The sequence below is a fragment of the Salvelinus fontinalis genome, chromosome 13, assembly GCF_029448725.1.
Source record: "Salvelinus fontinalis isolate EN_2023a chromosome 13, ASM2944872v1, whole genome shotgun sequence".
In the NCBI taxonomy this organism is placed as follows: Eukaryota; Metazoa; Chordata; class Actinopteri; order Salmoniformes; family Salmonidae; genus Salvelinus; species Salvelinus fontinalis.
Window position 1 is genome coordinate 9683716 of NC_074677.1, and position 23332 is coordinate 9707047.

Sequence of the window (23332 nt, forward strand, 5' to 3'; positions counted from 1 at the left end):
GGAAAGCTTCCGCGGTCATCCCCCTCTTCAAAGGGGGTGACACCCTAGACCCAAACTGTTACAGACCTACATCCATCCTGCCCTGCCTATCTAAAGTCTTCGAAAGCCAAGTTAATAAACAGATCACTGACCATTTCGATTCCCACCGCTGTGCAATCCGGCTTCCGAGCCAGTCACGGGTGTACCTCAGCCATGCTCAAGGTACTAAACGATATCATAACCGCCATCGATAAAAGACAGTACTGTGCAGCCGTCTTCATCGACCTGGCCAAGGATTTTGACTCTGTCAATCACCGTATTCTTATCGGCAGACTCAATAGCCTTGGTTTTTCTAATGACTTCCTCGCCTGGTTCACCAACTACTTTGCAGACAGAGTTCAGTGTGTCAAATCGGAGGGCATGTTGTCCGGACCTCTGGCAGTCTCTATGGGGGTACCACAGGGTTCAATTCTCGGACCGACTCTTTTCTCTGTATATATCAATGATGTCGCTCTTGCTGCGGGCGATCCACTGATCCACCTCTACGCAGACGACACCATTCTTTTTTCATCTGGCCCTTCCTTGGACACTGTGCTAACTAACCTCCAAACGAGCTTAAATGCCATACAACACTCCTTCCGTGGCCTCCAACTGCTCTTAAACGCTAGTAAAACCAAATGCATGCTTTTCAACCGTTCGCTGCCTGCACCCGTACGCCCGACTAGCATCACCACCCTGGACGGTTCCGACCTAGAATATGTGGACAACTATAAATACCTAGGTGTCTGGCTAGACTGTAAACTCTCCTTCCAGACTCATATTAAACATCTCCAATCCAAAATCAAATCTAGAATCGGCTTTCTATTTCGCAACAAAGCCTCCTTCACTCACGCCGCCAAACTTACCCTAGTAAAACTGACTATCCTACCGATCCTCGACTTCGGCGATGTCATCTACAAAATAGCTTCCAACACTCTACTCAGCAAACTGGATGCAGTCTATCACAGTGCCATCCGTTTTGTTACCAAATCACCTTATACCACCCACCACTGCGACCTGTATGCTCTAGTCGGCTGGCCCTCGCTACATATTCGTCGCCATACCCACTGGCTCCAGGTCATCTATAAGTCTATGCTAGGTAAAGCTCCGCCTTATCTCAGCTCACTGGTCACCATAACAACACTCCAGCAGGTATATCTCACTGATCATCCCCAAAGCCAACATCTCATTTGGCTGCCTTTCCTTCCAGTTCTCTGCTGCCTGTGACTGGAACGAATTGCAAAAATCGTTATTGCAAATTGCAAAAAAAAAAAAAAAACGAATTGCAAAAAAAAGTTGGAGACTTTTATTTCCCTCACCAACTTTAAACATCAACTATCTGAGCAGCTAACCGATCGCTGCAGCTGTACATAGTCTATCTGTAAATAGCCCACCCAATCTACCTACCTCATCCCCATACTGTTTTTATTTTATTTACTTTTCTGCTCTTTTGCACACCAGTATCTCTACTTGCACATCATCATCTGCTCATTTATCACTCCAGTGTTAATCTGCTAAATTATAATTTTTTATTGCCTAACTCCTCATGCATTTTGCACACACTGTATATAGACTTTCTTTTTTCTACTGTGTCATTGACTTGTTTATTGTGTTATTGGCTTGTTTATTGTTTACTCCATGTGTAACTCTGTGTTGTTGTCTGTGTCACACTGCTTTGCTTTATCTTGGCCAGGTCACAGTTGCAAATGAGAACTTGTTCTCAACTAGCCTACCTGGTTAAATAAAGGTGAAAAAAAAAAAAAAAAAAAAACGCCATATGGCTATTTAGCACACAAAACAAAGCCGCATAGTACCAATGCTCCTTACAGGACACATCACTGCACGCTATACTCTGTAAATTGGTCATCTCTGTATACCCGTCGCAAGACCCACCGATTGATGCTTATTTATAAAACCCTCCTAGGCCTCCCTCCCCCCTATCTGAGATATCTACTGCAGCCCTCATCCTCCACATACAACACTCGTTCTGCCAGTCACATTCTGTTAAAGGTCCCCAAAGCACACACATCCCAGGGTCGCTCCTCTTTCCAGTTCGCTGCAGCTTGCGACTGGAACGAGCTGCAACAAACACTCAAACTGGACAGTTTTATCTCAACCTCATCATTCAAAGACTCAATCATGGACACTTACTGACAGTTGTGGCTGCTTTGCGTGATGTATTGTTGTCTGTACCTTCTTGACCTTTGTGCTGTTGTCTGTACCCAATAACGTTTGTACCATGTTTTGTGCTGCTACCATGTTGTGTTGCTACCATGTTGTTGTCGCTACCATGCTGTGTTGTCATGTGTTGCTGCCTTGCAATGTTGTCTTAGGTCTCGCTTTATGTAGTGTTGTGTTGTCTCTCTTGTCGTGATGTGTGTTTTGTCCTATATTTATATATATTTTTATTTTTATTTTTTTATCCTCCGTCCCCACAGGAGGCCTTTAGCCTTTTGGTAGGCCGTCATTGTAAATAAGAATTTGTTCTTAACTGACTTGCCTAGTTAAATAAAGGTTAAATAAATAAATTAAATAAATAGTATGTGATGTGGCAAATGCAGGAATTGTGTCCACAATCCTGGTGGTATGTTGTGAATTATTATGTTTCCTCTCCAATATGTTTTTTCATAAAAGTATCCCCTTGGCCTCTTGGAATGGAGTCCAATATCTCAAACCCAATTTCAGCATGTACTGTACACAATCCCCACAGTCCAATGTCCTTGGTTTTACCATTAAAACTGTTAGATACATTGGAGAGGGAATGGTAAATGCCAAAGTAATTGACTCGTCAATGACTTATTCATGGTCCTCCGCCTCCCTCACGCCGCTCGACACAAAAATTGTTTTCCAGGTCCACTCAAATAAATATTAAGTTATTCAGCGCTACTGTGGCATGTTAAGCCATAACATTGCTGTCTAATGGGCGAAAGCATATAAAGATTTTTTTGTAAATGTAACCGATAAGCTCGATTCGGTCTTATGTAGCAACATTTGAAATTGTGTTTTTTACATTGAATAAATGTAGAGACTCAGAGCTAGAAAATGGTATATCACACATTACAGTTGAGGAACAATGGGAAAGTAATTCTGCTTTGAAAACCTAACTTTTGAGAAAATGGCCTTTGAATATTTTGGTACACCTATTGGAGAGCTCCTCTTTGTCTACACCCATCCAGCATCGTTCACACCCTCTTAAGCTTTAACATCTCTTTAATCCGAGCATTCTGTCCTAACAACAGCAGTCAAGCACCGAGGCTAATTGGCTAACGTTGGCTAGCTTGCTAGCTACTTCCAGACACAAATGAGAGAACAGCTCACTCTGACCATTTTACTCGCCCTAGTAGAGCTGATTAGGCTGTTTTTATCCAGAGTGCTGGTGACTGCTGGCAATAATTTATGCTTTTTTGCCAACGTTTACTGACACCGGCCATATTCAACGAGCGTTCGTAAATTTGTCAGTTATTCTGCGCTCTGGCACACTCAGACGAGAGTGCTCTGAAATCGGAGTAAATAGCTAGAGCAAATTTACCAGCTATATCTATCAACAGTTGTCACAATGACATCATTAACATTCTATTGAAATGGTTACCGGCATAGTGGAATCTTTCGCTAAGACATGTAGCCAGCTAGCTAGCTAAACAATGAACCATAATCCCAACTCATGACGTTACTACTCTGCATGAATCTGCAGGTAGCTAACCAACCAGTCTCAATGTCAGTTAGCTAACATTAGGCTATAACTAGCAAAGTAAATGGCTCTGAGATACGAATAATATTACTACACAGATCATACACGTAACGTTAGCTAGTTGACCTAACAACAGCAGTCAAGCATCCAAGCCAACTGGCTAACTTTGGCTAGCTTGCTAGCTATTTCCAGATACAAATGAGAGAACAGTTCAGTCTGACCATTTTACTCGCCCTAGCAGAGCTGGTTAGGCTGTTTTTATGTTATCCAGAGCGTTGGTGATTGCAACTGTGCTGCTGGCAACAATTTAATTACGCTTTTTTTGCCCACGTTTACTGACACCGGCCATATTCAATGGGTGTTGACCGTTCAAAAAATTTGTTGGTTATTCATACACGTAATGTTAGCTAGCGAGCCAGCCAAATAACATTAGCTAGCGAGCTAACAGTACACTAACTTGATATGAAAACAACTTTCTGACAAAATTAGAAACGTATAATATCTGAAAATGTAGCTAGCCAGACTATCTCCGTATACATGGATGGACGCTTCTCCCTCTGTCACGGATGCCATGGTTGCCCTTAGTTTGAAGATGTAATACGGAGACAGGGCTCCTTAACTATCATACTCTAATTCCACTGATTTCAAAACTCGGTCCTCCAGAAAGTGGAAAGCAACAACACTTATGCAGTTCTACTACACGATATATATACAAAAATTAGCCGGTTAGACAGGATTACCTACACATACTGACCAGTTCAAAAAGACAGAAGCGTGCTACATGGCAGACCAATCCGAACTCATCTCTCTACATGTCCAGCCCACTCATTATCTCAGCCAATCATCGACTTACTGTGAATGAAGTGCTTTGAACACACAAATGTATCGAGTAACCGGAGCCCACAGATTTACATCATCATTGCGGCGTATAGCCTGAAACTATGAGGTTTGTCTAACCTGGTCCTTGGCCAGTCGAGGGAACTTGATTTGGTGGTTTTCTCCTACTACTGTTCAAACAAAACGGAACCCAACAGCTTTTTGGCATCTTAGCTATAAAAGCAGGGTTAGTTATTAACGTTAGCTAGTGTGAGTCAGGCTACTTATCAGCCTCACAGCAGTCAAGAAATGCATTCTACCAAGAGTTGTTCACAATCTAGTCCGGTTGCAGACACAATTAGACCTCATATTTGTTTGCCTAGCAATTATCAAACGTACATTGTTTAAATCACACGTTTACAAGTCTCAGTCAAAATGACAGCTCCAATACTATGCTGAACGACATGTGAACGAGAGGCTCATAGAACCATGACTCTTTCAAGTTTTGGGTTCATCATTCACCGTTAGGGGGTCCTGCAGTTATACTGCACTGTAACTGCAGTTCAACTGCAAAATTAAAACCCAGTTATTTTGGACACAGTATTTGGAGCCTACTGCAGTTATACTGCATTCTAACTACAGTTATACTACAGTGTACTGCAGTTATACTGCACTCTGACTGCAAGGGTGTGGCCATCTAGCTAGTATCAACAAGGGCTTTCTACGACACTGCCAAACCACACTGCTCGCTTAACCCAAAAGCCAGCCGCACCAATGTGTCGGAGGAAACATGCTGTCTGATAGAATGATGGTCAAAGATAAAGTATAAAAAATAAAGTCAAAATAGAACATAATAAAAAGTAAGTTTGAATGACGCTGAGGGGCAGTGTTTTTACAGCCAATGCCTGTTTGCCTGAGGCTGATGCCGTGCAGGTGTATGTACACATGCATATACACATACTCTCATTCAAATACACACATGTAAATAGTGCCAGACATGCACTCAAACATATACAGTTGGCCTTGCTGTTATGATTTTAGTTGTCCTTGATGTCCTTTGTTTTTTTTGCATTCTTGTTTTCTGTTTTATTTTGTCTTTTTCTCATGAGTTAATTTTCTTGGTTGTTGGTGCATTGAGGGTGGGGAATAGAATGAAAAAAAATATTGGGAGAGGTGACTGTGGGAGGGGTCTTGGATGGTTGAGGGACAGCTATGGGGAACTGTGGGGGGATCTTGGAGGGTTCGCGTCCCCATTTATTTTGGCCTTGTGGGAGATCTGTCGACGTGCCCTTGAGCAGGGTGTTGACACTGGATGCTTCTGTGTGTCGCTCTGAATGGGAGTCTGATGGATGGCTGGTGTGGTGTAGTTGTTGAGCGGCAAGTATATTGTATGTATTGGATATTCAATAAAAAAAAATAAAAAAAATAAAAAAAAATTAATCACAGACCAGCTGATGACCGAAGTCACCTTACAAGCGCCCGGCCCACCACAAGGAGTCGCTAGAGTGCAATGGGACAAGGAAATCCCAGCCAGCCAAACCCTCCCCTAACCCTGACAATTGTGCGCCGTCTCATAGACACGGCCGGCTGTGACACAGCCTGGGATTGAAGTGACGCATCAAGCACGGCGATGCAGTGCCTTAAACCGCTGCGTCACTCAGGAGGCCCGTGGATTGGAGTATTTTAACAAGGCAGAGTGGCTGATGGCTTCAAGGTCTCTCCATGCTGCAAATGTTTAGTATACATTAACGTAACATGCCGTAACTGTTTATTACGATTAATTTATGTATATTAGTTGTTTTATGATCTCTAAGACAGCTTATCTCGTGAATATATAGCAATGTGTTTGTATTCTGTAGCTGGTTGGTGGAGGAGGGTCCTCCAAGAGAATACACTCAACTACACTCTCTTAACGTATCTCTCTCTCCTTCCCTCCCCCACACAGCATCCTCCGACCGAGTCCCACCCATCATCCGCCAAGGACCGACCAATCAAACGCTGGCGCCGGGCTCCATGGCCCATTTACAGTGCCACGTGATGGGCAACCCTCTGCCCAGCATTCAATGGGAGAAGGACGGCCAGAGGATCCTGGGAGACGAGCGTGTCAGCCTGATGGAGAACGGAATGTTCCAGATCATAAACCTGCAGGTACCTGAAAATAACTTACATAGTACGTTCCCAATAATTCTTAAGAACATAGAAAGAATGTTCCCAATAATGCTCATGAACGTTGCTAGAATGTTCCCATTGATTCTCTTTCCCTCCTCCTTCGTAAATGCCATTACTCCCTGGATATTAGTATATGAAATTAAACGCTTCACATTTCCTCTCAATGCACTCCAAGTCTCATCATGGCCAATCATCTGAGCTATTTCTCCTAGGTGATACTAAGCAACCGTATGCAGTCACAACTGAGTGCTGTTTCCAATGCAATCCAATCAACTTCTCAGCCTTAATGGTATTTAGCTTAATTTAATTCATTGTACTATTATGACTCACTGCCAGTCACAGCAATAGGCATAGCAGTTTTGAGATGCCACGGCAAAGTAACCTGTCCATTTGATATATTGATATTTACTCATTGAGCGTCATACAGGTCATACTAGCCTTCCACTCTAAAACACAACTCAGCAATCTAATGCAATCTAATTGAGAGGCAGATATTAATATTGGAATATCATACTGGCAGAGTGGCTTTTTTATGGTTTATGGGTGACTCAGTGATTTAGTGATTGGTGGTCGAGTTTCTGTGGCGTCATAAAGCTTAGCAGTGATGCATACTCGCCAAGGTAATGAACAAGTGCAATCGTTAGTGGTGGTATATGCACGGATAATGATATACATTTTACCAAGAGCCCTCTGGGGTTGTGGGCTGCACCTGCAGGTCACCGGAGTGTGTGGCGAGCTTCGGGGCCAGCTGACGCGTTAATTAATTGATTGTTGGGCCCAGAGTGATTAACGATCGCCATGACTTTAATTAAATCCTTGTAGGGGTTTTGAGAGAGGCAGAGAGGGAGAGACCGAGAGAGAAAGAAGATTAAGTCAAGCATCTCAATGTACCAACACATTTGTCATGCACTCAAGATGTAGAAAACACTCTTTGGTACTTCCTCTAATGACTGTATTAGAGAATTTCTCACATCTCGACTCGCCTCGACTAGATGGACTGTACTTATGGCCAATTCTATCTTTTTGAATCTTGGACACTGTCCCTGTTCGTTTTTAATTGCTCTCCTACCCTTTTATCAGGGTGCACATCTTTTAACTAAAGCAGAGAGGGGCACAGGAAGTTGACTTCTGGTGGAGGGAGGAGAGGTGAGAGAGGAGGGTGGGGTGGAGAAGAGAGGGCAGGGGACCCGACCAGATGGTCTGTTTATTCCTCTCTGTGACTGAAGAGATGCCCATTACCCCGGGACCAGAGCAAGAACGAGGGGGATGGAAAGAAAATAGAGGAGAAAGAAAGACATGATATTGAGATGAGATGAGAGAGAGAGAAACAGAACAAGTCAACGAAGATGCTACAATATAGAGAAAGAGTGCACTGGAGATGATATTAGAACAGCGGGGATGTGGAGAAAATAACAAACTCTTGCCTCCTTCATACATTTTTAACAATCTGTTTAGCGCAGCACCCAAAGCTGCCAACCATGATTAATAGTTAGATGCACGAGCGTTTACCCCTTCCCACTTCTCTCCTCCAATCACCAACATGGACCTGCCGCCACAGACAGCCACATCCTTGGCTGCCATACAGGTCCGTTCAGGGTCAGCCTGCCTATAGGAAGTGAGAAGGAAGAGTGATGTACTGTTGGACTTGGAGTCACCTCTCCTGTCTCTCTTGGGGCTTTTAGACAGGGCACTTAGACTTGTGTAATGCCAACGCTACTGCAACTGGCCAGCCACACACACACACACACACACACACACACACACACACACACACACACACACACACACACACACACACACACACACACACACACACACACACACACACACACACACACACACACACACACACACACACACACACACACACACACACACACACACACAGAGAGAGAAGTAGTGGATGGCATCCAAGCACCAACCATTATATTGATTGCATTGTGTTGTCTCGCTCTGTGTTTTTGTAGTGTGCTTTGTATAATTAATTACCTTCGTTTTGAATAAGAGTGGTCTTAAATTAACCAAAAGGTCTGAAAACCTAGTTGGTAGTTTGAAATCTGTGTTTGTGTGATTGTGTAGCCCACTAACCTGCAAGCGGGTGGCCGTGAGCTGTCACCATCATTAGATCCTTGTCTGCAAATTAAAGTCTCTACATCTTCCACTGTTGTGAGCAATTTCTAGCCCCCGTCTAGCTCTGAGCTTCCCAATGAATTTTTAATGACACACACTTACAGTCTCTCACACACACTCACACACACATGCACACACATGCGCGCGCACACCCACACACGCACACACAAAGTTTCCCTTGCTAGTAGCATGGCTATGCATCATCAGCCCGGATCGCTGCTTACTATTGAGTGCTCAGTATGCAGCACAGTCAGAGCCACAGAAGTATGAAGTGCTGTATGAGCCGCAGAAGTCTGCAGACCCCCTCTGGTTACATATTCCACCTCTTTTCTAAGTCATGTTCATTATGCCCAGCACAATACCATTGTCTACATAATGTGAACAGTCCTTTATCCTCCTTTAAACGTTGGGGTACAACAGTTGAACTAAGCTCATGTGGCATTTATAAGTTAGTGTTCTTTAAAAATCAATTGGTAAATATAATAAATGTATAAGTTCAAAAATTGATGTTGCAATGGCAGATTGCCCCTGAAAACTCTCACATTGGTACCAAAGGATCAGGGCCCATATTTATAAAGTCTTTCAGAGTAGGAGTGCAAATCTATTATCAGTTTTGCCTTTTAGATCTTAATGAATACAATTACATGGACAGGGGGGACCTGATCCTGGATCAGAAACTCTAACCCGAGACGCTTTATGTACACAGGCCCAGAGGTACTATAGTAAAAAAAACTAAAATAACAGCACATATGCTCCAAACCCTTTTTGAGGAACTGTGGTTTCTCTATTAAGGGACTAGCTAACAGTGTTACAGCTACATGTGAGACTTCATTAACAGCAAAGTGTAATGTTACTCTTTATTAATGTTCATGGAACCATATGAGCGCAAATGTCCATATCCAACAACTATGTTCCAATAGAACATACTGTAAATAGAATACTTCCCCAATAACCATTATGAGAATAGTACTTATTAGATCAGAGCAATGCAACATATGGGTATCTTTGGGGAGATATACAGAATTATTATACATAGTTAACAGTCTTTGGAGACCATGGATTCTAGGTAGATGTTCATGTTTACTTATCTGGAAAGATTTGCTCCAGAACACCTGAATGTGAAAAGGCAAAGGCATTGTGCTTCTGTGCATATACACCGATGTTAACTAGGCCCTCTCTCTTGTTGCCAGGAAACCGACTCGGGGGCCTACACCTGCGTGGCTTCCAGCTCGAGCGGAGAAACGATGTGGAGCGGTGTACTCACTGTGAAAGGTAAATGCCCACACACGTACACGCGCGCGCACACACACACACATGCACACGGACACAGTGAATGGTAAATCTACTGTAATAAACTCCTCCCTACATTATTAGATTGCCTCTCTGCCATGTGATTGTCACATTGGCATGAATGATCGGGAGACAGACGCAGGAATGCGTAATAGTTTTTATTCTTAAGCACAAATGACTGCGTGCCGTGTAAAGGCACGGGGAGGGATCCGTGACAGCAGCGCAACAACACCGGCCTCGAGGACAATCACAGGAATGCAGTGCAGGTCGATCAGGACCCGATGCAGCTGCTGAAGTTGCGTCGGACAGGCCAGTTGCTGCTGCAAAAGTTGTGGCGGCATCAGACGGACCAGTAGCAGTGGCGTCGGACGGACTAGTTGCAGCGTCGTCGGACGGGCCATTCCCGCTGTCTCCCTTAATGGTCAATTATTCTGTCACGTTGGTAACAATGATTTGGGAGACAGATGCAGGAATGTGTAATATATATATTTTTTAAATTAAGCCCAAATTACGGAGTGCCGTGTAAAGGCACGGGGACGAAGACCAAACAAACACTTAACAGAAACACAGGGTAGAAACCCAAACAAAAAAACGAGGAGTACCTTGAATAAATAACACACACGCATAATGATTAACACACGGGATGAGACCAATAATCATCTGTGCAATCCACAAGGGCACGAAAGCCCAAAACACACAGCACAGGTACTCACATGCACCAACGGACATTTTAACAATAATCGACCCCCTAAAGGAAACCAAAGGGCACATATATACAAATACGATCAGTGGGAATAGGGGCCAGGTGTGTTCCAGAGGGATCCGTGACAGTCATGCCCATATAAGATCATTGAATCAAGAAAAAAGGCAGAGGTCTTGTGATATTGTGGATGTAATCACACCTAGGGCCGTTGTTTGGCCCAAGGCGAAGCAGAGGGATGATGAGTTGGAATAAGTAGTGTCTTATTGCTGTTATGAAACGCTAATGTTTGATGAAGCTTGATAAGATGGTATTTAGTGCCTACTAATGCATCGTAAACCAACCAAGCAGAAACTCAGATAATTCACAACTAAACTGTTATTCAGCCAGTCCGTCAAAGTCAGTTACTGTGATCAGGGCTGGGGTGTCGGTTCCATTTCAACTCCTTATTGACAATAATGTCGCTTTTCAATTCGTAATTGACTGAATTGAAATGGAATTGACCGTATTGCATGAATGATTTATTCATAACTCTTTAGCCCACAAAAGGGCCAGTGCTAGTCTTCCAAAAACAGTTATATTGAGAATGGTTGCACTACTACTAAATATAGGAGATCTACTACCATCCAGCTACCCTCTCATCCTCTGTCTCTGTTGTCTCTTTTTAAATGCATTTTAAACAAAGTTTGATTTGATACTTTGTGATTTTTTTGTGATTTTCAGAGAGTGGAGGTTCATCTGTGCCCCAGGCATCAGAACCCTTCCAGCTACCGGGACCTCCCCAGAAGCCTGTGGTGACCGACGTGACCCGCAACAGTGTCACCCTCACCTGGCAGCCCAACGCCCACGAGGGGGGGGCTGCCGTCACCTCCTACATCATCGAGGCCTTCAGGTGGGTGGAGTCGACAGTAGAAGATAGACCTGGGCCGCGTTCAGTAGGGCTCAACCTTGTGGTACATTCTGTAGAACAGACAGAAAGACAGATATGAAAACCAGTTTTTGTTAGAAGTAACACGTAACATCTGAAGACACACTTGCCCTAACACACATTTTCTATCCTCCAGCCCAATGTCCTCTCTCTAGCCAGAGGTTGCTGTGGGCAGCCATCCCTCATCCTTTCTTAATGGTGTGTCAGCACATGAGCCGTGTTAGCCGGGCATGACAGGCAGGAGGGCTCACACACACACACCCCTGCGGACACGCCGACTCTGACACCTTTCACATTCTAATCAACCCCAGCTAGGTTGGAGGCTGGCCCATGCTAGCCCACTCCCCAAACATCCCAGCTGCCCCCACTTTGTTTTTATTCCACATCAAACAAATCAAAATCAAATCACATTTTATTGGTTGCATACACATATTTAGCAGATGTTATTGCGGGTGTAGCGAAATGCTTGTGTTCCTAGCTCCAACAGTTCAGTAATATCTAACAATTCACAACAATACACACAAATCTAAAAGTAAAAGAATGGAATTAAGAAATATTTAATATTAGGATATGTATTATATATAATATTAGGACGAGCAATGTCCGTGTATGTGCATACGGCAGGTAGCCTAGTGGTTAGAGCATTGGACTTAATCCCCGAGGTGACAAGGTAAAAATCTGCCGTTCTGCCCCTGAACAAGGCAGTTAACCCACTGTTCCTAGGCCGTCATTGAAAATAAGAATTTGTTCTTAACTGACTTGCCTAGTTAAATAAAGGTAAAATAAAATAAATATATACAGTACCAGTCAAAATTTTGGACACACCTACTCATTCAAGGGTTTTTCTTTATACATCAAAACAATGAAATAACACATATGGAATCATGTATTAACTAAGAAAGTGTTAAACAAATCAAAATACATTTTATATTTGAGATTCTTCAAAGTAGTCACCGTTTGCCTTGATGACAGCTTTGCATTCTCTTGGCATTCTCTCAACCAGCTTCATGAGGTAGTCACCTGGAAGGAATGCATTTCAATTAACAGGTGAGCCTTGTTAAAAGTTAAGTTGTGGAATTTCTTTCTTTCTTAATGCATTTGAGCCAATCAGTTGTGTTGTGACAAGATAGGGTTGGTATACAGAAGATAGCCCTATTTGGTAAAAGACCAAGTCCATATTATGGCAAGAACAGCTCAAATAAGCAAAGAGAAACATCATTACTTTAAGACATGAAGGTCAGTCATTTCGGAAAATTTCAAGAACTTTGAAAGTTTCCTCGAATGCAGTTTCAAAAATCATCAAGCGCTATGATGAAACTGGGTCTCATGAGGCCCGCCACAGGAAAGGAAGACTCAGAGTTGCCTCTGCTGCAGAGGATAAGTACATTAGAGTTAACTGCACCCCAGATTGCAGCCTTCACAAAGTTCAAGTAACAGACACATCTCAACATCAACTGTTCAGAGGAAACTACGTTTTGCTGCAAAGAAGCGATTACTAAAGGACACCAATAAGAAAAAGAGACTTGCTTCGGCCAAGAAACACGAGCAATGGACATTAGACTGGTGGAAATCTGTCCTTTGGAGTCCAAATGTGCAATTTTTGGTTCCAACCGCTGTGTTTTTGTGAGACGCAGAGTAGGTGAACGGATAATCTCCGCATGTGTGGTTTCCACCGGGAAGCATGGAGGAGGAGGTTTGATGGTGTATTGCTGGTGACACTGTCTGTGATTTATTTTGAATTCAAGGCACACTTAACCAGCATGGCTACCCCATCATTCCACAGTGATACGCCATTACATCTGGTTTGAGCTTAGTGGAACTATCATTTGATTTTCAACAGGACTATGACCCAAAACACACCTCCAGGCTGCGTAAGGGCTATTTGACCAAGGAGAGTGATGGAGTGCTGCATCAGATGACCTGGCCTCCACAATCACCCGACCTCAACCCAACTGAGATGGTTCGGGATGAGTTGGACCGCAGAGTGAAGGAAAAGCAGCCAAGAAGTGCTCAGCATATGTGGGAAATCCTTCAATTATGTTGGAAAAGCATTCCAAGTGACTACCTCATGAAGCTGGTTGAGAGAATGCCACGAGTTTTCAAAGCTGTCATCAAGGCAAAGGTGAGCTACTTTGAAGAATCCTAAATGTAAAATATATTTTGATTTGTTTAACACTTTTTTGGTTGCTACATGATTTCATATGTGTTATTTCATAGTTTTGATGTCTTGATTATTATTCTACAATGTAGAAAATAGTCCAAATAAAGAAATACCCTTGAATGAGTAGGTGTGCCCAAACTTTTTACTGTACTTAACATATATATATATGTATTTGTGTATTTTAAATTACCTAGGCAAGTCAGTTAAGAACAAATTCTTATTTACAATGACGGCCTACTGGGGAACAGTGTGTTAACTGCCATGTTCAGGGGTAAAACGACAGATTCTTACCTTGTCAGCTTGGGGATTTGATCCAGCAACTTTTCAGTTACTGGCACAATGCTCTAACCACTGGGCTATCTGCCGCCCCTATCTACTCTGTTTAGAGTACATGTACAGTTGAAGTCGGAAGTTTACATACACCTTAGCCAAATACATTTAAACTCAGTTTTTTACAATTCCTGACCTTTAATCCTAGAAAAATTCCCTGTCTTAGGTCAGTTAGGATCACCACTTTATTTTAAGAATGTGCAATGTCAGAATAATAGTAGAGAGAATTATTTATTTCAGCTTTAATTTCTTTCATCACATTCCCAGTGGGTCATAAGTTTACATACACTCAATTAGTATTTGGTAGCGTTGCCTTTAAATTGTTTAACTTGGGTCAAACGTTTTGGGTAGCCTTTCACAAGCTTCCCTCAATAAGTTGGTTGAATTTTTGCCCATTCCTCCTGACAGAACTGGTGTAACTGAGTCAGGTTTGTAGGCCTCCTTGCTCGCACACACTTTTTCAGTTCTGCCCACAAATGTTCTATAGGATTGAGGTCAGGGCTTTGTGATGGCCACTCCAATACATTGACTTTGTTGTCCCCTAGGATAGGGGGCAGCATTTTCACGTTTGGATGAAAAGCATACCCAAATTCAACTTCCGGCTACTCATCCCCAGAAGATAAGATATGCATATTATTAGTAGATTTGGATAGAAAACACTCTGAAGTTTCTAAAACTGTTTGAATCATGCCTGTGAGTATAACATAACTTATTTAGCAGGCGGAACCCCGAGGACAAACCATTCATTTAATCTAAATAAGAAGAGTCAGGAGAGGAAAATGCAAACGGGACCGTCAAAGCCAAAGAAGATCAAATTGTTTCCCTCTACCTTCATCACATGCGTTGTTCACAAAATTTATCACATGTATTTATTACAGAGCGAAATAGTATCATTATGCAAGTGATCTCACACATTTTAACAAAAACAAGCCATTTTAAAAGGACAAAAAAAACGACTTGACATAAACACAGCTGGCATTATTGTTATTGTAATCAGAATGAAGACAGTGAATAATAGTTTGTCACTATAGGGTAATGACATCGTTGTCACTATAGGGTAATGACATCGTTGTCACTATAGGGTAATGACATCGTTGTCACTATAGGGTAATGACATCGTTGTCACTATAGGGTAATGACATCATTGTCACTATATAGTAATGACATCGTTGTCACTATAGGGTATAAGGAAGGCTTGCCTTGCACAGTAACTTTACTAACATAATTGGAAATGACACGACATCATTGTCTGTGGTCTCTTACTCTAGCCAATCAGCAGGCAGTACGTGGCAAACGGTGGCTGACCTGGTAAAGTTGGAGAAACACACTGTCAGCGGTCTCTTTCCCAACACCATCTACCTGTTCATCGTCCGAGCGGTCAACGCCTACGGGCTGAGTGACCCCAGCCCCATCTCTGAGCCCGTCCGCACACAAGGTCAGTACCTGGGAGGGGATATAACAGCTTTACTGGACATTTACTATGAAAGACAATTGAAAAAAATTGTAAGCATTACAAGGTGGTTGTTAGTGTAGAGAGAGCGTGAAAACTTTAAAAGTGAATTTTGAGGCATTTCATCATGAAAGCATGGTGGTCTGAAGGCTTCATAAAAACTATTTAGATTATTTCAATCAAGTGTATGTGAGCTACAGTAAGCATCTACTATAGTTTTATGATTATTTTGTGTCTGATGTTTGTTAATGTTGTGTTTGCAGATGTGAGTCCTACAGGTCAGGGAGTGGACCACAGGCAGGTCCAGAGAGAGTTGGGAGAGGTGGGTGTTCATCTTCAGGAGCCTGTCACACTCACTGCCTCCAGTGTTCAAGTATCATGGACGGTGAGTACCCTGACCTGAGTTTTTGACATATTCTTTCACAGGAGAAATACCATATGTAACGATGTGCGCTGAGAGTCGGGAAGAAAGTTCAGGTAGTGAGTGTTTTAATCAAATAAACGGAACATAATACAAAACAAGAAACACTAACAGCACACAGACATGAAACTGAAACAGAAACAATGAGGGAAGGAACCAAAGGGAGTGACATATATAGGAAAGGTAATCAGGGAAGTGATGAGTCTAGGTGAGTCTGACGACCTGCAGGTGAGCGTAACGATGGTGACAGGTGTGCGCCATAACGAGCAGCCTGCTGACCAAGAGGCCGGAGAGGGAGCACACGTGACACCATCCGTTGTACTTTCACACTCTGGAATGTTTTTTACTGTATATCCATTTCCAAGGGCAGTAAACTGTCATTCATACATTTCTCCTTTTTTCTCTCTTTCCCCCCCTTTCTTCTGTCCCTCCCCAGGTAGACCGTCAGTCCCAGTACATCCAGGGCTACCGGCTCCTCTACCGGCCCAGCGGTGGCACCTGGCAGCTGCAGGATATCAAGGCCCCGTCAGAGCGCCTGGCCGTGGTCGCCGACCTGCTCACAGGCACAGAGTATGAGATCAAGATCCGGCCCTACTTCGACGAGTTCCAGGGCAAGGACAGTCGGCTGCTGCTGATCAGAACAGCAGCGGAAGGTAAGACTGGCTAGAAGCTACTGATACTCACAACTTCTGATGAGACTGACACAAGCCCTTTTGAGACCGAGGCTCTCCTAATATGGACATGGTACACTTGAGATAGCCTGTGTCCATAATGGAGGGAATGGTGGGTTTCAAGGGTTTTTTCTCAATGGGATTTCCAGGTTCAAATAAAGGCTTTTAAAGTGGCGATTGATTGGTTATACTCAGTCGTTGCTGTCAAAGAAAATGTGCCCTCAGTGAATTCACCCAGCAAAATAAGGGTGAAATACAAAATACATTCTAGAAGTGGATTCTAGAAGTTTTTAAATAAAACTTTTTAGTACTTGTCTTGGAACATTTGAGGACTCTGGCTTTTTGAAAATAGCTAGCTGTTCAGGAGCCTCTAGGAGTCACATCACAGTCAAAGCAATTGGATTGCAATTCCCAACACCTGTGTGACCTTTACATCCTGTTATGAAGACGAAGCACTGTTTATAGTTCAATAAACATTTGATGGCATTTGATGGAGTCGGCCATTTTCATCAATCTCAAATCATATTTTCGCTATTTTACCAAATGCCCCTATTTCATTTTTTCTATATCAGTTGGGTTTTTTTCACACCTTGCTCATATCTCTTCTCCTGCAGTCCCAAGCGCCCCTCCCAGAGCAGTCACCGTGGTTACAGTGAAGCTGAGCAACAGCTCCAGTATTAGTGTGTCCTGGGAGCCTCCTCCCGCCGACATTAAGAATGGAATAATCCAGGAGTACAAGGTATGCTGACTGAACCAGAGAAAATGGCATGATGATTGGATCTGTCCAAAAACGTGCATCCATAGGGGTGGTATTTTCATATAAACAAAATGGACATTACAGAATAATAGTTACATAATTACGACATAGTTTCTTTGGGATTCATTAAAACAAGTAATTGGAAACAAAGGAGTAGCTATGAATTGTTTTGAATTGTTTGAAGCAAGTACCAGAAAGTACCCATAGTTACCAAATAAGTATTTTCTAAATAACAAAATATCATGTAAACACCAGCTCAAACAGGACTGTAAAATAAATTGTGTCTATATAATGACTGCCTCAGAGTCACAACAGGCAGTCCTAATAGCATGTTGACGTTTACTGTCATGAGTCTCGTCCTGGAGGCAGAACTGAGTGATTTCTTCTTAGATAGGCCAGCTACAATATCAAAATTGTCTATATTGTAAAAAATATATAAAAACTAAAATTGTTTTTTTTTATCTTCATTTAAGGTTAGTTGTTAGGGTTAGGGTTAGCAGTGTGGTTAAGATTAGTGTTAGGTTAGGTTTAAAATCAGATTTTATGACTTTGTGGCTGTGCAGAGCTGCCTTCAGAACAAGATCCATGACGGAAAAAAACGCTAACCTGCGTCCTAATTTGGACACTGCAAATTTGACCTCTTCCATCTCTCACACCAACTCACCGTCCTCCAACCATCAACAGGTGTGGTGTGTGGGCAATGACACCCAGACCCGCAACCACATCAACACCACCGTGGATGGCACTGTCCTCTCCACCGTACTCAAGGGGCTGCTGCCAGGCATCCTGTACCAGGTGGAGGTGGCAGCGGTGACCAGCGCCAGAGTGGGCATCCACAGCCAGCCTGTGTCCGTCCTCATCAGTGAGTCCCCCCAGAACCACAAGCTAGCAGAATTAGACATTTCAGTTCTGCGATATCAAGGAGATAGTGGGGGTAGCTAAAATTACTGAAATTATTGCTAAGCATTTTTTAAATAAAATGTAAATGTTTGGTCATTTAGCAGACACTCTTATCTAGAGCGATTTACAGGAGCAATTAGGATTAAGTTCCTTGCTCAAGGGCACATCGACAGATTTTTCACGTATTCGGCTCAGGGATTTGAGGTTGGTTATAACACTTACCAGGTAAAAGTTAAATATCACTTCACTAAATACTTGCCGCTCTCCTTCAGAGCTGCCAGTGGAGGCACCGTCAGTGCCCGGTACCGGGGGAGGCGTGGAGGGTGATGAGAGCAGCGTGAGCCTGGCCGAGCAGATTACTGACGTGGTGAAGCAGCCGGCGTTCATCGCTGGGATCGGCGGGGCCTGCTGGGTCATCCTCATGGGTTTCAGCGTGTGGATCTACTGCCGCCGCAAGAAGAGGAAGGAGCTTAGTCACTATACTGCATCGTTCAACTACACGCCTGCTGGTACTTTACACACTTTATATGATGCAATCTTTACACACCACTTAATGTTACTTTACCACAATATCAAAGAAGCATGTTGTACCATATCAATTATTCTACTGCACTTTACAAAAGGCTACTATTATACCTTAAAGTTACCTAACAAAATATTTACTTATTGCATTCTAATATATTGGCAAACTTGCACTTTACAATGGAGTGCAATGGAGAAGAAACTTCTGTTTTCTCTTTTCAAACCTGGTTGAATGACTATTTTTACACTGTAGGCACCTGAAACTTACCAAAAGTGACATAGTAAACGAGAATCACCTGCCTCCAAACAAATTCATTTGAATTCTTCTGAATTCGTAATACTTTTTTTATTTTTTTATCTACATTTCAGTTTAGATGTTTTACTTGTTGTGCAGTTGTAAATCAAACAAATCCTTGTGTGAACACCAAAATAGTATTTTGATGCATTAAAGGGGCCATCTGCAGTTGCTACATCCGTTTTCGGGCTTATAACTTAATGGTATGTACCCATTGATTCTTGAAGAATATAACATATACAGTAAATGCATCGCAAGCTTTGTTCAACTGTCATACCCCATCAGAACCCAAAATATAAGGTTGCTTTACTCAAATATTTGAAACAAAGCAAATGTAAACAAACACTATACAGCCTGAAAACATGGTTAGAACTATAATTTTGATATCATGGACGGTCAGTACTTGCATCCATAGCTTTGTCTATGAATTTGAGAGTGGTTACATTTCTCCAGCCCCATCCCTCAGCCTATTACTGAAACAGAATATGAATGCGCTTTGTTATTTTTTCAAATGCTGATTCCTGCTTTAGGGGTGCCAATATATTACAGCGAAATGTACCATACTGCACTGTGGCAACCTTACTGTATTTTACCTTGCCATTCACACCTGAATGCACATTTAATTTTCTCTGCAGTTGGCTTTCCACATGGAGAGGCATCTGGACTTAATGGAAGGTAAGGATCCCTGTTTATGTAATTTCAAGTTGACTTTCACATTCTTATATTAGACCTTTTTTTGTAAAGTGATGAGAACAAAGTTGTGGATTGGCATCAGATATGATCATAGTGTACATATTAGTGTACACATGTACATATTACCTCAATTACCTTGTCTAACCGGTGCCCCCACACATTGACTCTGTACCGGTACCCTCTGTATATAGCCTCGCTATTGTTATTTTACTACTGCTCCTAAATTATTTGGTACTTTTATTTCTTATTTCTCGTAGGTATTTTTCTTAAAACTGCATTGTAAGCATTTCACTGTAAGGTGTTGTATTGGGCGCATGTGACAAATAGAAATGGATTTGATTTGATGAATGATGTTTTAGGCCTGGCATGCTGGGTGGCAACATGGGCAACTACCCATGGCTGGCAGACTCTTGGCCCACCACCAACCTGGTCCACAGTGGCAAGGAGGCTGTCAACTGCTGCGCCTCCAAACATGACACGGCAGAGAGATACTACAATGGTATGAGACACAGCATGATTCTGCTCACGATGGCCATTTTGTTTTGTACACAACCAGGGATTATCTCTTCAATGCCTTTTGGTCTAGTCTCAGTCTTTGAAGAAACCTCAATGTATAGTTGCCCTCTGCACGCAATATAAACTTGAATGGTATACTACGGGGCTGCCAACATGCACGCATTTTGCGTACCAACTACGCAATTCTCTGTCCATGCAGGTACGAGTTCCGAGTTAAAAGTATGCAGAAAATAATAGGGTCTGATTTTTTTTTTTATATATATTTTTTTTATAAAAAATGTATCCACTGAGTAAATCTAACAGCAGTTCACTCGCATTTGCTAGTGAAAGAAAGAATACCCTCTCGCTAGGGACAGAGGTCCCAGGCAGAGCCAGGTAGCGCCTTGCTAACATGGCAATATAAGGGTAAATTAACTCTTTGGTCTTCCACCATGTAAGTGGATCAGCATCCAGGGGACCTTGACCTTTGACTTGGTTCCCTGCTCCTGGGTCGTGAACAACTCTCCAAAAAGCTCAGTCATGGCAGACTTATTTTCTGGAGGAGAACCCCTGTAGCCTGGCTTGACCCTGCAGAATTAAATTAGATGAAAATACTATCTCTGAAGTGGCTTTAAAAATATGATTTGTTGTTAGAAATATATATACACTGCTCAAAAAAATAAAGGGAACACTTAAACAACACAATGTAACTCCAGGTCAATCACACTTCTGTGAAATCAAACTGTCTACTTAGGAAGCAACACTGATTGACAATAAATTTCACATGCTGTTGTGCAAATGGAATAGACAAAAGGTGGAAATTATAGGCAATTAGCAAGACACCCCCAATAAAGGAGTGATTCTGCAGGTGGTGACCACAGACCACTTCTCAGTTCCTATGCTTCCTGGCTGATGTTTTGTTCACTTTTGAAAGCTGGCGGTGCTCTCACTCTAGTGGAGCATGAGACGGAGTCTACAACCCACAGAAGTGGCTCAGGTAGTGCAGCTCATCCAGGATGGCACATCAATGCGAGCTGTGGCAAGAAGGTTTGCTGTGTCTGTCAGCGTAGTGTCCAGAGCATGGAGGCGCTACCAGGAGACAGGCCAGTACATCAGGAGACGTGGAGGAGGCCGTAGGAGGGCAACAACCCAGCAGCGATGATTCTGCAGAATCACCACCTGCAGAATCACTCCTTTATTGGGGGTGTCTTGCTAATTGGGGGTGTCTTGCTATTTCATTTGCACAACAGCATGTGAAATTTATTGTCAATCAGTGTTGCTTCCTAAGTGGACAGTTTCACAGAAGTGTGATTGACTTGGAGTTACATTGTGTTGTTTAAGTGTTCCCTTTATTTTTTTGAGCAGTGTATATACACTATTATGACAATACAATTATTACCTTATAATGAATTGTTAAATAACTAATTAATAAATAATACATGTCACATTAACAAAATAAATACAATACCTGTTGTATATTGGTATAATATATGATTAATGTATTGTTTAAAAAATATATGTTTGTTTTTCGTTCTAATTAGATGGGGTGGTAGGTAGCCTAGTGGTTAGAGTGTTGGGCCAATAAACGAAAGGTTGCTGGATCGAATCCCCGAGCTGACAGGGTAAAAATCTGTCTTTCTACCCCTGAACAAGGCAGTTAACCCACTGTAAATAAGAATTTGTTCTTAAGTGACTTGCCTCATAAAATATATTGTTTGTGACTTTTACCATATGTGTAAATGGAATACTGTCAAGAAATAAAGCGAGCGTTCTACACGCATGAGTTTATTCTTCAATTTCCCACGTGCATCTGGTACTCTAAAATGTTGGACAGGGTTGGCAGGTCTGAATATCTTCTGCAAACCAAACAGGTTGAATTGTTGTACTTTTATATTTTATTGTGCTTACTGTATCTGTATACAGTGCATTCGGAAAGTATTCAGACCCCTTCCCTTTTTCCACATTTTGTTACGTTACAGCCTTATTCTAGCATGGATTAAATAATTTTTTCCTCAACAATCTACACACAATACCCCTTAATGATAAAGCAAAAACTGTTTTTTAGAAAAACTGAAATAGCTTATTTACATAAGTATTCAGACCCTTTGCTATGAGACTCAAAACTAAGCTCCGGTGTATCCTGTTTCCATTGATCATCATTGATGTTTCTACAACTTGATTGTCCACTTGTGGTAAATTCAATTGATTGGACATGATTTTTAAAGGCACCTACCTGTCTATATACACAGTTGACAGTGCATGTCGGAGCAAAAACCAAGCCATGAGGTTGAAGGAATTGTCCGTAGAACTCCGAGACAGGATTGTGTCGAGGCACAGATCTGGGGGAAGAGTACCATTTTTTTCAGCATTGAAGGTCCCCAAGAACACAGTGGCCTCCATCGTTCTTAAATGAAAGAAGTTTGGAACCAGCAAGACTCTCCCTAGAGCTGGCCACCCGGCCAAACTGAGCAATCGGGGGAGAAGGGCCTTGATCAGGTCCCCGATGGTCACTCTGACAGAGGTCTAGAGTTCCTCTCTGGAGATGGGAGAACTTTCCAGAAAGACAACCATCTCTGCAGCACTCCACCAATCAGGCCTTTCTGGTAGAGTGGCCAGACGGAAGCCACTCCTCAGTAAAAGGCACAGGACAGCCCACTTGGAATTTGCCAAAAAGGCACCTAAAGGACTCTCAGACCATGAGAAACAAGATTCTCTGGTCTGATGAAACCAAGATTGAACGCTTTGGCCTGAATGCCAAGTGTCACATCTGGAGGAAACCTCCTGGCACCATTCCTACGGTGAAGCATGGTGGTGGCAGCATCATGCTGTGGGGGTGTTTTTCAGCGGCAGGGACTGGCAGACTAGTCACGATCGAGGGAAAGATGAATGGAGCGAAGT

At 42.6% G+C, this 23332-nt stretch overlaps 1 protein-coding gene across 2 annotated transcripts in view; it reads left to right on the plus strand.

The window, feature by feature from the left end:
- The window catches only part of LOC129868045 (roundabout homolog 3-like), a 293102-nt gene that overhangs the window by 257861 nt on the left and 11909 nt on the right, over positions 1-23332 (plus strand). For both annotated transcript variants that reach the window (XM_055941624.1, XM_055941625.1), the window contains exons 9-19: positions 6468-6670; positions 10012-10093; positions 11535-11703; positions 15499-15665; positions 15944-16065; positions 16538-16754; positions 17387-17511; positions 18214-18391; positions 18702-18938; positions 19882-19921; positions 20299-20438. In XM_055941624.1, coding sequence (XP_055797599.1) covers positions 6468-6670; positions 10012-10093; positions 11535-11703; positions 15499-15665; positions 15944-16065; positions 16538-16754; positions 17387-17511; positions 18214-18391; positions 18702-18938; positions 19882-19921; positions 20299-20438 — 1680 coding nt within the window. The remainder of the gene's footprint in view (positions 1-6467; positions 6671-10011; positions 10094-11534; positions 11704-15498; positions 15666-15943; positions 16066-16537; positions 16755-17386; positions 17512-18213; positions 18392-18701; positions 18939-19881; positions 19922-20298; positions 20439-23332) is intronic.